The 13439-nt window shown below is 45.0% G+C and overlaps 1 protein-coding gene across 4 annotated transcripts; it reads left to right on the forward strand.

Moving 5' to 3' along the window:
- The first annotated feature begins 2984 nt into the window (after nucleotides 1–2984).
- Nucleotides 2985–9507, forward strand: IDNK (IDNK gluconokinase). Of its 4 annotated transcripts, none has more exons than XM_033122129.1 (5): nucleotides 2985–3108; nucleotides 5063–5093; nucleotides 5439–5525; nucleotides 8197–8240; nucleotides 8959–9507. In XM_033122129.1, exons 1-5 carry the CDS (start codon nucleotides 3059–3061, stop codon nucleotides 9302–9304), a joined length of 558 nt encoding a protein of 185 aa, XP_032978020.1. In that variant the 5' UTR covers nucleotides 2985–3058; the 3' UTR covers nucleotides 9305–9507. The 4 variants fall into 4 exon arrangements, with proteins under 4 accessions (XP_032978020.1, XP_032978021.1, XP_032978019.1 ...); XM_033122130.1 differs by having other exon boundaries at nucleotides 3009–3108; nucleotides 5443–5525; XM_033122128.1 differs by having other exon boundaries at nucleotides 3014–3112; nucleotides 4988–5093.
- Nucleotides 9508–13439: the final 3932 nt, after the last annotated feature.

Raw genomic sequence — 13439 nt, forward strand, 5'->3', positions numbered from 1 at the left:
ATGAAACTGGTTCTTGTTCTTCTCCAGCTGCAGGTGCTGGATACAGTCTCTTGTCACTTGTGTAATCAGTGAGGCACCTCATATTATATCCTGGAAGGGGTTGTCAGTTTCCTAGGCTACATGTCCTGCCTCGGTTCCAGATTCCACACTACAACTAGACTTTAAGAAACTACCACTTATCAAGTTTTGATATAATATCAAAGAATATAGACAATTCTCTTAAAAGGCTTTTAAATAGTCCCACACCACCCCTTATTCAAAATACGTCCATGTAAGACTACATTTGTTTCATATACTTCAAACAAAACATATTGATTGAATGCAGAAGTAGGTACAATAATCCTCCAGTCTTCTATTAAGCAAGGCGTAAAAGAGGTGTGCAAAAATGTAAAATAATGCTACTCTTCTCATTATTTTTGTTTTGGAAAATATAGATATTTTTCCTAATATGTGTTATTTATATTTGCATGTGATGGATGTATTATTTTTATTTCTAAAGAAATTAATAGTTTTAAGTTTCTCAGTTGTAATTTTTAAAACAGTAAACATCAATATATATCATCCCTAAATACCAAAGCTCTTTGGAGTCCTCAATAATTGAAGAGTGAAAAAGAGTCCTAAGACCCAAAACTTTTAGCAGCATCTCCATCTTAACAGAATGGTGGGAGGAAGCTGAGGTTGCTTTTGTCTCTGCCAATGGGGAATTGAAGTAAGTTATCTGTGGCGAGTGAAGGAGGCTGTGGGTGGAGGGTAATCTGAGACTAGAGAAAAGGTGAGAAAGTTTGAGATGATTACAGATGGAAAACCAGGAGCATGCTGGAAATGAAATACTTTCCAGTTTCCTCTTAAGTGCTTCCTCTCAGACACCCTTTCTCATTATTGGCCACGTGAACAGCAGCTTTCTTGCATGGAGAGCTGTCTCCAGATGACCCAAAGCAGCACGCCCTCATGCTATCCTCCCTGTCCCAGAGCTATGCACTATAACAACACACACAGGAAGCAGGACCTCACCGAGGATCTCTTCGGGTTTCCAAGGCACCATGTGCCTCAGCTAGTATAGCAGCTCCTGTACTACCTACCATGTTTCCCCGAAAATAAGACCTAGCCAGACCATCAGCTTTAATGCATCTTTTGGAGCAAAAATTAATATAAGAACCGGTCTTATTTTACTGTAATATAAGACCAGGTCTTACATAATATAATGTAATATAAGACTGGGTCTTATATTAATTTTTGCTCCAAAAAATGCATTAGAGCTGATGGTCTGGCTAGGTCTTATTTTCGGGGAAACACGGTAGACAAGCAGGACCTAATACCAGCCCAATGTTCAGCCTCAGGGTTGCCCATGAATCACAGCTGAGACAACCAGAGCCACAGGTGGCACTCTCTGGAAGTCAAAAAAAAAAAAAAAAAGTGCGAAATTCAGTTCTTAGGGGCACCTCTGAGTTCTGCTTTCCTGGTCGCACAGGAGGATTTCTTTACTGACAACTGAGAGCAAAAGTGCTGGATGTAATTCCGTTGCCCTCTCACATACATTCTCTACCCTTCTCTTCCCTGCTTGTGTCCAGGAGATTGGCATGCTTGCGCCAACTCGACAGACTGCTTAGGTCTCTGCCTTCCAGTGGGGTTGGCTCAGCGGGGTTTGGTCACTAGCAGGAGATCAGAGGGCAAGAGAAGGCAAGGGGAGCTCATCTCCTCTCCTGATTCCCTCTTTGTTGGGCCAACAAGGGGTGTCTGTCTCTCTAAGACATCTCCACCCATAAAGCTTGTACACACACACCAGGAAGGCTCCCTCCCGTTGCCCCTTCACACCTCCCCTCAGTTACTGGGACTAAGACATTGCCCCTTCTTGCTTATACTGACACCCTCCTCATCTCTGTAAATAGCCCCCTTGTTAAAACCTTTGCAACGACCCCTTGAGTGTCCTGTTTCCTGTTACCACCCCCACTAGTACAGCAAAGTTGAGGCCCTTGGACAGATCTTGGCAGGGAAATGTGGAGAGAAAAACCAGACTTTCCGCTAATCATTATGATTTGGACACTGAAAGAAATAAGAACTTTTCTTTTTTTACCTGAGCTGGTAAAGCAGAGCACAAGATACACATCTATCCCCCTACCGGCCTGGGGGCACCTGGAGGGTAAGATTCATCCTTGGAGTCCTGCTGCTGGTAGATATTCAAAACATGGTCACTGGCCACAACTGAAGTATAAGACCTCAGACAAGTCACCTCCTCTCTCCAGGTCTTAATTTCTCCATCTGCACAACCCTATCCAGGAACCCTGAAGTGTCACCCACTCTGGCTAAGTACGGAAAAGCAGAGTCAGTGCAAGGGTAATTGAACTATTGATTAAATAAATGCTTTATGTCAGCTTTATTGTTTTCGAGGACACCAAGTAACAAACTAAGGTAACAAAGGTCGGGCAGAATGTCGTTGGAAATGCTTTAAATCAAATATTTTAAATGACATATAATTAACGTATTGTTTTAAAGCAAATGGGCCCTTCAGAGAGGTTCTCCTTCCCCTTCAGTAATTTACCCGAGAACAGGAGCCGGATTATATAGCAGAGCCATACAGCCATGACATGTGCCACCACGGTCCAAAAGATGTCCGCCTCATATTGCTGTGACAAATTGCCAGGTTGCAAACCACTATGTACAGCACATCCCAATTTCATAAAATATTCATAACCATCTATGCGGGACGGGGATCATTTTGGGAATGGACGCTGATTGCCACATGGTGTGGGACAGTGTGAATTTATTTTCTGCTTATTCTTTTTATAGTAATATTTTAAGTAAATAAAAGCTACTCCCATTTGTGGAGGCGGCGCAGGAGAGTAAGACCTGCAGCCCAGGGACGAGGGAGGAGAGCAGGTGGAGGGGCTCCGGGAGGCGGGCGGGGGACGCGGCGGGTGCAGGGCGGTGAAGGCGGGTGAAGGGGGACAAGCTGCGGCGGCGGGGACGACTCGTCCCGCCCGCGTGTTCCTCCGCCCTCCGCGGCCGGAAGGCGTGGCAGACGGGCCCCGGGAGACGGCGGGAAGGAGCGGGACTGGGGACCATGGCGGCGCCCGGCGCGCTGCTGGTCATGGGCGTGAGCGGCTCGGGGAAGTAGGTCCCGGGCCGGGGACGCGGGGCGCGTCGGGGAGGAGGCGGCGCGGGGCGGTGGCGGCCAGACGGGTCTCCGTTCCGGGCCCGCGGCGACGGTTAGGCCCTGGGGAGATCCCTCTCCTGTTTGCAAGTGAGGAAACTGAAGCCCGGGGCACCTGCTCCCTCTCCCCACCCTCCAACCTGCTCCCCAGGGGCACCTAGCCCGGGACCACGTCCGAGACCCGGGGTCTCTATACCCGGAGAGGCTCTATCGAAAGTCCCTTGAAAGAGGTGCCTGCTGGGGCGCAAATGGAGTAAAAGGTTCTGCTAGCACCAGGAGCGGCTGGGGCGGTCACAAGTGCTCGTTTGGGGTGCAGGGCTCGAAGCGCGGGGACAAACCTGGTCCTAGGCTCCTGCCGACCTTTGTCAGGCTGGGCAGAGCAGCAGCTCCCTCATCGCGAGGCCCTGGCCTTTTTCTGATTAGATTTCGGAACGTGAATTTAAGCTTCCTGGTCGATTGTTTTCCCCTTTCTCTGATCAGTGTTTATCAGCTAAAGCTGTTAATACGGAGGGAGGCCCCTGCAGGCTTGGGAGGAAAGAGGAACACTGGCTACCGCAAAACCTCTGCCCAGTCTCGTCTGGCCAACTTGGGGGCTGAGGGCGCTAGCCTTTGGCTTCCTGATTAGACCAAAATCTAACTGTGCCCTTTATCAGGAAAGAGCTACTGCAGCTTTCCACCAGAGACAGTAAAAGACGGAACTAAACTAAAATAGGATAATCTTCAAAGGCCTGTAGTATTCTGAATCAGAAACTGCCCATGTGGTCAGGTGTATATTATTAGGCTCTTTCTTGCTGCCGGTAGGTAGATTTAGCTTTCCAAAACAATTGTGGCCTTTTTTAGCTTCCAATCTTGAGACGTTAAAATAATTTTGGGAAACCTTAACTGAAATGAAAATAAGACGTGGAGTCTGAAACTCCCTAACTGTTGTATGAGTTGAGAAGTTGGAGAATGTATGACTGCTTCTCTGGTGAGATGTACCCAGAGCCCTAGGTCTTGGGTCTACTGCTGCTGGTTGTGTGAGCTTGGGCAGTACCCCTCTCTGCCATGGAACAGAGGAGGGTCTGAACCAGATGATTTATATGGTTATAATTATGGTTATTGTATTCATGCATTCGGTAAATATTTATTGAGCTCAATCCTTACACTATGTCAGTGATATAATGACCAGAACAGATGAAATTCCTGCCCTCGAAGAGTTTATATTCTCGTATGGGAGACAGACAGTAAGTGAATAAGTACATGTAATATAATGTGCCAGGTGGTGATCGGTGCTCTAGGGGAAAATAAAGGAAGGGAAGTGGAACAAAATGCCAGGCAGGATGGTCAAGAAAGTTCCTCTAAGGAAGTGATATTTGAGTAAGACCTACGAGAAGTGAGGGAATAAGCCACATGGATAGCTGGAGAAAGGGCATCAATAGGTAGAGGGAATGGCTGAGTGGGAGGTGAGATCAGAAAAACAATGTAGGTGAAGAGAAGTGGTCATATGCTGGAGGTATCTTGAAGGTAGAGCCAACAAAAAGATGTGTTGATGGACTGGATGTAGGGGTATGAGAGAGGGAGAGAGGAGTCGAGAATGTTTCAAGGTTTGTTTGATCGCTTTATTAATTCAGTATTTTTCTCAAAAAATAAACATCTATAGGACAGGGATGAAAAAATTTCAGAAAGAAGTTCAGGACTTTAATGAGATCTTATGTCTTGCTTTATGGGGAAAAAATAATTGGTAAGTGGATAATTATTTAAATTCCTGAAGAAAAGTTATGCTCTAGACTCGAGGGTCAAGAGCATCACTCTCACTGCTTCAATATTCTAAGTTTATTGGTGTTTTAATACCGCGGGCAGCCATCCTTGGATGGAGGGAGGCGCCGCGCAGGCCGAGAAAGGGCAGTCGTTTGAACATCTGTGTTTTCTCCACAGATCCACCGTGGGCGCCCTGCTGGCATGCGAGGTAACGTGTTCTAATGCCTTCCGGGTACGAGTTCCATGGCACTGCTTCTCTCCATTTCCCTTCCCTCTCTTCTGGCCTGTAGTGGTTTGTAAAACACCACAGGTACCTCCACAGGGCTTGTGAAACCCAGTGGAGCCATTTTGTCTTTCTCCTTGGTGATTACCTGTAGTGATGAATGAAAAAAGGAGCTGCAGCAGCCGCGTGGGCGGGGATGTGAAGTGGCATTGCAGGCGTCCTTCCTCCTGCAGCTGGAGGATTGCCCTCAGGCTGTGGGTGGCGAAGAAGGTGGCAGGAGAGGGCAGCCCTACCTGCCACATGTGCCTTTTCTTCCCTTTGTCCTTAAAGCTAGGATGGACATTCTATGATGCAGATGACTTTCACCCGGAGGAAAATCGAATGAAGATGAGAAAAGGGATTCCACTGAATGATCAGGTAATGTTAGCTATTTCCAACACGAATGCTCCAGCTGGGTGACATAGGTTGGGATCTCTGCAGCACTTGGTGTAGTTCAGTTCCTGAGTTGTGACATAACATGGACAGCGTTCCACAAGCCAGACGCACAGTGAGGTCTCCATGTATGTTAACTTTGGCCCCGAACTTCTCTCTCAACTCAGCGTCAGGAGTGATGCTGCACCCGCCCTCTGCCCCAGCTTGGGCAGGATCTGCCAGAACACTTTGTTGAAGAATTTTTATCTGCAGAATATAATCCCTGAGAGAGCCTCATATGTGGAGAAGTTCATCTTCTCTTCTCAGGTTCGATCAGCCTACCACCATCACCAGACTGTGGCATCCACCCCCAGCCACAGTGATCTTTGCAAATTCAAATCTGGCCCTTTGGAAGTTTCCCACCAATCTCAGGGTAAAGACCAAACAACTAAAGTCCTAAATGTCCGTGGTCAGAACAGACTGACCCTACCCCACTCTACTCTTTAGGTGCCAGGCACTCAGTCCCTTCTACTGCTATGTTCCTCCCCAGGGCCTTTGCATCTGCTAGTCCTACTGCCTGGAAGGTGCTTCCTTCCTCTTATCACTGAGTTAAGCCTGCTCATCCTGCACATCTTAGCTCCTGTGCTTCTTCTTTAAGGAAGTCCTCCCTGACCTACTTAAATAAAACCTCCTATAATAAACTCTCATCCCTTATTGCCACTGTCCCAGTTGCAACTTGGCATTTAATGGTGTGAGAATTTGATTAATATTTATCTCTGCAACTAGATTTTACTGCCAAAAGGGCAGGGACTTTAGCCATTTCTATTAACCCCTGTGTATCCCAGGGCCTGACACACAGTAAATGTCAGAGAATACTTGTGGCATATTTGTGAGTGAATGAATGAATGAGAGAAGGAATGTATGACTAGCACTTCATTCCTGCATGCAACACCATGAGGCCATTTCATAGAGGGTCTCTCTGAAGCCAGAGTTACAAACTGTGGATTCGTTGGCTTAACTAGCTGTAGCCCAGGAGACACTATGAGGGCAGGGCTGAGGTTTCGGTCCACAGAGCAACTTTGAGCTGGGATCCCAGCCAGGCCCACATGTCAAGTGTGTCCAAAGGACAGGAAGAAATGGAACTGGCCAACGACCAGCACTGTTGCTTTCACTTACTATAAACTTGGCTCATGCCCAGTTGTGCCCCCACTATCTCACTCTCTTCCCTGTGTCCTGCCCTGAAGGACCTGAATCAGTAAACCATTAGTAGGTCCAATTCTAGAGCATTCTTCCTGCTATCTACAGCGTTGCAGTTACCAAAACTGAATCAAGTATAGAAGCCCTGAATACAATGATGCTTATTAAAGAAATTCAATCTATAATCAAGAAATATCCCCTCAAAAAAGGACCCAGGCCCAGATGGTTGGCTTAAACAATAGATATTTCTCACAGTTCTGGAGTCTGGAAGTCCAAGACCTGGATGTTAACATGGTCAGGTTCTTGATGAGGGCCCTCTTTCTGGCTTGCAAATGGCCGCTGCCTTCTTACTGTATCCTCACGTGGGGATTGGCAGGAGAGAGTGTGCACTAGCTTCCTGGTCTTTTTATAAGGGCACTAATCCCATGAGCACTCCACCCTCATGATCTCATCTAAACCTAATTACCTCCAAATACCATCACATTCGGGGGTTACGGCTTCAACACAGGAATTCTGGGAGAGAGAAACATTTACTCCGTAACAATAACAGATGGCATACAATACAGAAAAATAGAAAAAGAGGGAAAGCTACTCTACTCATTTTATAAGGATAGTATAACCTTGATACCAAAATTTAATACAGACTATACAAGTCTCAATTATATAAATGCAAAAATCCTCAATAAAATGGTAGTAATCAAATATGTAAAAGCAGTAACATTTTAAAATGTATCATGTGTCCAGAACACAAAAATATAGGGTGGGGTACACATGGGGAAATGGTTGGGACATAAAACAAGATTGAGTTGAAAATTGTTGAAGCTATGTTATGATTATACAGGAGTTTGTTTTGTACTATTTTGTCTGCTTTTGTATGTTTAAAATTTTCATAATAAAGATGTTTCTTTTATAAAATGTATTATGGCCAATCAGTATTTACCCCAGGAAGGAGGAAAGAACATGTCTCAGGAAGATTTTTTTGTGTGAAACACTGTAGGTGGGTGTCCTATGTAAACTTCTGTCTTCTCTTTGGAAAAATAAAAATTTCTCACAATGCTTTTAATCCGAGGAGAATTTTGATGTTGGAGGATATGAAGAAAGGACCGAGGAAAGCTAACATAAAGGTTTCTGTGAAAACTTCCCTGCATTTCACATCAGAGGCACCTACAGAATCATGCAATACAATAAAAGGGGATTTGTAAACACATTAGAGCCAGGGAAAACATATATACAACAGGGAAATTAAGATGGGGGAGATAAATACTGGGCAACTTTTATTATTGTGAAAAAAGCCCCTGGTGTCTGAACCAGGAAAATGTTTCTGTTGCTTAACTGCCGAGTGACTTGACCCCTAAGCCTTGTGTATGGCCTACTTCTCAAAACCACCAAGATCTCTCTGGACCTCAGCATAGACAAACATGATTATGCTTCTGTACAAACAATACCTGGAAAAGTCATTTTGTGTCTGCTTTAATTTCAGGACAGGATTCCATGGCTCTGCAATTTGCATGACATTTTATTAAGGTAAGAGCATCAGGCCTTGACATAAGCCAGTGAGTAAAACAGACCCATCAGAAAGTATAGGGAAAAAATACACCCTTGAAATCACAACTGACTGATGATAAAGGATTCCAGAAGTGGAATGTGTTTCTATCAAATAATCAACAATGATTTTAACCAGCTACGGACGTGTCATTTAGTCTGGTCCTGGAGATAAACCTAGACAGCTCCAGTCTTGGTTAGCCACTTGGCTTCCGTAAGCCTGTTTCTTCATCTGAAAAACGAAGATGAAACATAGTTCCTAGTCACAGATTATTGCGAGGAATTAACGAGATGAAGCACGGGTGGCACTTAGAACAGTATATACAAAGTGCACAAAAAAGGATAGCATGCTGCACGTGAGCCACATCCTGTATCATCAGGAGCCGAGTCAACTCTTAGCGAGCATCTTGATTAACTTTTTCCTTACTACAGTTCTATGGGCAGATCTTCCAAGTAGCCCCCTTTAACGGGGGGACCTGAGGCTCAGGGAGGTACGTACCTTGCCCAAGATGGGTCAGTTCACTAGTAGATCTTTACCTCAAAGCTAGGACTGCTTGATACTTGACTGCCATTTTGTAACACCTTCCACTGGCAGGAAAGTAGGCCTGGACTACAACCTAGAATTGACATCAAGTATTTTAAATGTCTTTATTCTTTAGCACCTCCTCTTCCCCTGCCCTTTTGTTTTGTTTTTTAACAGAGATGTAGCCACAGGACAGCATGTGGTTCTAGCCTGTTCAGCTCTGAAGAAAGTATACAGAGATATCTTAATGCGAGGAAAAGATGGCGCACCTCGGAAGTGTGCTGAGCCGGGGAAGGAAGAGAAGCTGGCTGAGGTGAAGCTCCTTGTGGTCCATCTGAGTGGGTCATTTGAGGTCATCTCTGAACGCTTACTCCAAAGAAAAGGACATTTTATGCCCCCTGAGTTATTGCAATCCCAGTTCGATATTCTGGAGCCCCCATCAGCTCCAGAAAATTTCATCCAAATCAGTGTGGACAAAAATCTTTCAGAGATAATTGCTACAATTTTGAAAGTTTTAAAATGAAATGTAAGTCATTTCATATCAGTGGTACAGAAAAGACTTAGGCATAAATTTCTATTCTATCCCAAACCATGTTCCAGCAACCTTGCTGATACTGTATCCTAAATTCTAGTTAGGGTGATCAAACCACAATGTGTGATATGCTTGTTCAGGTGTATTTTTGGGAATTTTGTGATATTCTTGTCATCATGCTCTGGCACATTCAGAGGAGAGGAAACTGCAAGTAAAGCTCCAATTGAAATTTAAATTCATATGATCCAATCAGATGATCAAAGGATATTATATAATCGATGCTGAAACCATTACCTTACTTAGAATTCTCTTGATCATGCTGCCTTCAGACAAATAAATGAAACTTGGATATCCTTGGCATCCCTTGGATATTGGTCTTTGGAGCATAAATGTGTCCAAAATTGACCACTCAGCAGCAAGTCATTTCATACCACACACCTAATCCTCTGTCCTTTGGTCATTTCAAGATTGAGTAAATAAAAAGCCTATGTAGTTCACGAATATAGAAAACTGCAAAAATGGAACTTGAGTGAATGAAGTGTGGGACTCGCTGACCCAGTCTGCCCGTCCCTATTTTAGAGACCTCTTTGAGACCAGGCCGAAAAACAGGAGATCAGCGCACTTGCCCTCCTGCTGTAAAAGCCATCAGTGATGCACACTTGGCATGCAAGGAAGGACGCCAGAGCTGCTAAGGCCCAGACGTGAAACTAAACCTTCTGATGGGCAGCGACGTGCCAGTGGCCGCTGGCCCGTGAGGCTGCACGGGAGCTTGGAGGTGATGGTGCGTTGCTGGCAGGCAGCTTACTAGGCACCAGCTAGGGAAGCTGCACTCTGGCCAGCATGGGCTGGGTTTGAGCCCTTCTCCCATGGGGCTCCAGAAGACGGCTCCTTATCCATCTATGCTAACCTGGACCGCAGGACCCAGCCACTCTGCAGGGGCACTGGTTGGCTCTGGCCAGAAAGTTTTGGAACTAATCACCTGTTTTCTTTCACAAGGACATGCAGTTTTTGTCCTGGGAACTACAAATAGAATACCCGTATGGGGTGCCCGTGGGATTAAAGGACCCTTCTGGGTGAACAGACCTTGCCTAAGGAATTGTGGAGGCCAGACTATCGGGGGCACCTCCTGCCCGGCTTCAGTTTATATCAGTCCTCATATTTAGGGTCCAGTCAACATGCTCCAGCTGGATCAGAGTCACTCCCAGCCAGAGAAAGGACTCAATCAGTCCACTGTCCTCAGTGAGTCCATACTGGGTACTGTGAGGGCCACTCTGGAGGATTTGAGGACCTGGAACACAAAGCCCTGGCTCTCCGGTCACTTACACTCGGGTGAAAAGATCAGGCATCTCATCTTCTCTGGCACAGGCCAGCGTTCTCAGTGAAGGTGGTCCTTCACAAAAAAGAATTGGTTTTCAAATGTCCCACTGGACATTCATGTAGGACCAAATGAAAAAACTTGTTTATAATTATAGGAGCGAGCACAGAATCTAACTCTATTTTATATATAAAATTTTTTTTGCAGTTTTAATATCCACTGAAATTGCCAAGCCTGCAACATTCTCTCTCTAAAGGGACAACTGTATTCCATTTTATTTTTAACTTTACCAAGAGTTGTTTATCACTTCAGAAAAACCACGGTGTCTTTCTGTCATGAATACAACACACCTACATCCACCTGCGTTTGTAGTGTTCATTCAGTGATCCATCGACAGGCACAAGCACCCAACTACTCCATTGTGTATGTCTAGTGTAGCCACCTCCAAGCATTACATATCGAAAGCCATTCATTTATGACAAGTTACTTTCCCTTTTTTGTCCTTTAGTTAGGCATCATATGTATTATTTGCTTGGGTAAGCTTTATTAGCAAATAGTTGCACTTCAAGATGGTGAGGGGGCATTAGAAAATACTTGTTTAAAAAAAAACAATGGCCTTAAGTCTGGTGAGGTTGGCTACCTTGGTCATGTTCCCCAAAAAACGGCCACAGGGAGGACAAAGTGAGCCAGTACTGCCCTCTGGCGGCAGAGGGGGACACAGTAAGCAAAAAGGGCTCTCCAAGTCCTGAGAACACTTCAGCAGCCAAGGGTCATATCCCTGGGTCAAAGGCAGTGGAATGCGGCTCCCCATCCCGCCCTGACCACACCCCTGCCCAGCCTCGATGACCCAGGAAGAAGGGCCAGGCCAGAACTGTTTGTAGTGGCTCAAAATAGATACCAATGAAAGATCTCAATCCTGCAAATACCAGTCACCACCCCCTCTGGCAGGACTCTCCATCTTGCCTCCTCCTACTCCCCACCACTGGAGAAGTTCCAGTTAAACATTTTCCTCCTATAAAACGGGGAGACCCCCTGCCCCATAAGGTTGTAAGAACTGATATAATACATGCAAAGTGCTGAGACCAAAACTGGACACATCAACTGTTCAACAAATGTTAGCTCGTCATTCCCTGGAGTCTGAGGGAGTGTGACCATAGGACAAAAACTCTCACTCCTGTTTTTCTGACAGCGGAGTAGCTTATGAACCCCTCCTAAGTATGTGAATCTTAAGTCTTGGGCTCTAATAGGTCTTCCTTCTTAACCCCCACCAGGGTTTCATTCCACCCTCCCCAATCCTTGGTCAGGTCAAATCAGGTACTTATACACCAATGTTATAGCAGTACTATTCACAATATCCAAATAACGGAAGTGTCCATCAACAGATGAATAAAATGTGGTATACATCCACACAATGGAGGAGTATTCAGCCATAAAAGGGAATGAAGTACTGATACATACTACAACATAGACGAACCTTTAAAATATGCTAAGTGAGAGAAACCTGACACAATAGGTCACATACTCCGTAATTCCATTTATATGAAATAATCCAGAATATGTAGATCCAGAGTCAGAAAGCAGAGCAGCGGTTGCCAGGGTCTGGGGGAAGGGAGAAATGGTAAGTGATTGTTTAATGGCTATGGTATTTTCTTTTGGGGCGATGAAAAATTTCTGGAGGATTATGATGGTTGCACAACACTGTGAATGTACCTAATACCTCTGAATTATACACCTTAAAATGGTTGTAATAGTAAATTGTTAATCTATATTACAATTTTTAGCAAAAAAGAAAACCACAGGCCTTTTTCACAAGAGCCGAGCCTATCTCACTAAACTTATTAAATGCTAGGACAGCAGGCTAGAATGCATGCTACCTTTTGGAGAGACTTTCCCAAGGAAAAAGGGCTCAGCCAACTGTACCTAGTTCCTTCTACAATATTCAACAAGCAGTTAAGTCACTACTTCATCAGGAAAAAAGTGAACACTGAAGAAAAATGTGCTCCTCCGACATTTTCCCCCTTTTGAGACCATACTGTATGGTAGATTACAATAGTCACAAATTCATAAATTCTTTGACATTCTACCCATCAAGCAGCGGGGCCTATGACTCCTAAAGCTGGGCAAGCTAAAACTGCTTGACCATTAGAATATGGGAGAAATGACACGGGGCCAGTTTTGGGCCCACACCTTGAAAAACTGACAGCTTTTATTTTTCTTGAAATACTTGCTCTTGATGCCAATAGCAGTCCCATTGTGTCCAGACATTGCGAAAAGTCCCTTGGGGGACAAAATTGCTTCTGGTTGAGAACCACTGACCTAGTTCCTGGGCTTTAATTACTAGCTACATACACAGGCAACTGCGTAAGTTGTCCACAGCTGAACCGTCTTCCAATTGCCTTCTCCTTACCTGCACTTATATGCCAATCAAGAACATCCCACTTAACATGTCAAAACTAAACTTCTGATTTCCACTCCTCCCCGTATGTGCCCCTCTACATTTTTGCCTTGCTTGATACCTCTCTTGCTCTTACCTTCACACTTGTATCTGTCAGTAAAATCATCCCGGCTGTGCCTCCAAAACATACTCCAAATCTGTCTACCTCTTACCACCTCCACTGCTACCAACCCAGCCTGAGCCCATACGATCTCTCACCAAGATTATTACCTCCTAACAGTCACTCTGCTTCCACCCTGGTCGCCTAGTCCAGTAGGTCTCACCTGGAACTTTGTTAGAAATGCAATTCTTCTCCAACCCCAGAAGTAGTAAACCAGAAACTCTGAGAGCAAACACAAACACTGGGGTGTTAAGTA

Source organism: Rhinolophus ferrumequinum, chromosome 12, assembly GCF_004115265.2.
Source record: "Rhinolophus ferrumequinum isolate MPI-CBG mRhiFer1 chromosome 12, mRhiFer1_v1.p, whole genome shotgun sequence".
Taxonomy (NCBI): Eukaryota; Metazoa; Chordata; class Mammalia; order Chiroptera; family Rhinolophidae; genus Rhinolophus; species Rhinolophus ferrumequinum.

Excerpts from the sequence above, each read along its gene's own strand:
- IDNK (XM_033122126.1), top strand. The coding sequence starts at position 3,059 with ATGGCGGCGCCCGGCGCGCTGCTGGTCATGGGCGTGAGCGGCTCGGGG. Across the intron at positions 3,109-4,987 it reads GGCGTGAGCGGCTCGGGGAA|CCATCCTTGGATGGAGGGAG; the intron begins GTAGGTCCCGGG and ends TACCGCGGGCAG. Across the intron at positions 8,241-8,958 it reads TTGCATGACATTTTATTAAG|AGATGTAGCCACAGGACAGC; the intron begins GTAAGAGCATCA and ends GTTTTTTAACAG.